Source organism: Tupaia chinensis, unplaced genomic scaffold, assembly GCF_000334495.1.
Source record: "Tupaia chinensis unplaced genomic scaffold, TupChi_1.0 Scaffold000573_1, whole genome shotgun sequence".
Lineage (NCBI taxonomy): Eukaryota > Metazoa > Chordata > Mammalia > Scandentia > Tupaiidae > Tupaia > Tupaia belangeri.
In genome coordinates this window covers 3,321,119-3,322,709 of record NW_006160087.1, presented here as the reverse complement: position 1 = coordinate 3,322,709, position 1,591 = coordinate 3,321,119, and the positions used below count along the sequence as shown (strand labels likewise).

Genomic DNA, 1,591 nt, shown 5'->3' with positions numbered 1-1,591 from the left:
CCGCCCGGCCCGTCAGTGTGCCCTGCTCGTGTCAGTGCTGCCCTCCCTGTACCACTCACCCCGGCTGGCCTCACGGCTCCCGGCCACTGTATGTCCTACTTAGCGCGGGGGGTGGGGGACAGACCCGGAGGAGCCTCTTCCCCAAAAACTCAGCTGGTGAGATCAGGGGTTAAGACTGGGAACCCAGACTTCAGGACGCCAAATGAGGCACTTTGCAGCCTGGCCTAAACAGCTACCTAAGGGAGGCAGCAGTGTCGCTCACACTTCGGCTCCAGGGCCTTCTGGCTCCGGGGCGTCCTCCCTCCTCCTTTACAGACCAACCCACAGCGGGTTTTGTAGGGCCAGGGCCGGGGGTGCTTGGAGGCCTTCAGCTCTAGTGGTGGAGAGACCTGGGTCAGTGCCTGGACAGTGGGAGGGCTGCAGGCAGGACACGGCCAGGCTTACACCCTGGGACGCCACCGGCATCCCAGACAGTGGTGACCTGCACCCAGGCCGCGCAGTGAGTGGGGAGACGGTTCAAACCCAAGCTCTGCCCGGGAATGCACTCAAGCCTGGGGGCCCTACCTGGCCGGGCTTGCAGACCCCCAGGCAAGCAGGCCAGCCCTGACGCCCTCACCCGACGGAGAAACCAAGTTCAGAGAGGAGCCCAGTCGGCCTAGACCTCTGGGTGTGTGGGCTAGATCCTGGGGCATCGCCCACCCAGGGGTGGGAGCAGCTGCCCCAGGAGCACCGGCCCAGGCAGGCCCCTGGGCTGTAGGCCCTGGCCACCCCTCCTCCTCCCCGGCTTGCCTCCACAGTCTGGCACGGGCCGCCCGGGACGCCTCTCACCCTCACCTCGCCAACTCCCCCGAGATGAGCAGTGGGAGGAGGTTCGGATTGGAGGCTGTGACCTGGGGCCTGCCCAGGGTCCCCCGCCTCTGATCTCGGCCGCCTTGGCTGCTGCTAACACTTCTCCAGACTGCACTGGGCCGTCGGGAGCCATGACGGTTTAGCACAGAAACGCTCATGACTTCCCTGACGGCCTAGCAGAGCGAGTACCTCGTCCTCAAGGGTGGGAGTCTTCACGAGAATGAGTCGCTGGGCTCCCGAGCAGCCACGCCCACTGCCGCCTGTGTGCCGCAGGTCCCCGGCACCGCATCTGCCCTGGTGCGGGACTGGACCTGGCCCTCCGCCCGGCAGCAGGAGCCCCGGCCCCGGGCACAGGCCTTCCTGGCCGAGGTGAAGCAGATGCGAGCGCGGAGGAAGACGGCCAAGATGCTGATGGTGGTGCTGCTGGTCTTCGCGCTCTGCTACCTGCCCATCAGCGTCCTCAATGTCCTCAAAAGGTGACAGCACCCGAGGACGGTGGGCGGCCTCAGGGCGGAGGATAGTGCCCTCCCGCTGTGGTCTCCACCGAGGGCCCTCAGGAGGGCAGCTCTCGGAGCCTCGGTCTCATCTGTAAGAGATGACAACAGCGGCCTCCGGGGAACACAGCGGGCACCTCCCGTGGTCAGCTGGGCAGAGGCGTGGCTTTCCCCAGGGCCCAGAGCTGGGAACGGTGGGGTGGGGCACAGAGTCCCGCAAGGCAGGGGCCCGCACGCTGGGGGGGGGG

At 67.1% G+C, this 1,591-nt stretch overlaps 1 protein-coding gene across 1 annotated transcript in view; it reads left to right on the top strand.

The window, feature by feature from the left end:
* The window catches only part of HCRTR1 (hypocretin receptor 1), an 11,872-nt gene that overhangs the window by 7,059 nt on the left and 3,222 nt on the right, over window positions 1–1,591 (top strand). The window contains exon 5 of the mRNA XM_006158126.3: window positions 1,123–1,325. Coding sequence (XP_006158188.1) covers window positions 1,123–1,325 — 203 coding nt within the window. The remainder of the gene's footprint in view (window positions 1–1,122; window positions 1,326–1,591) is intronic.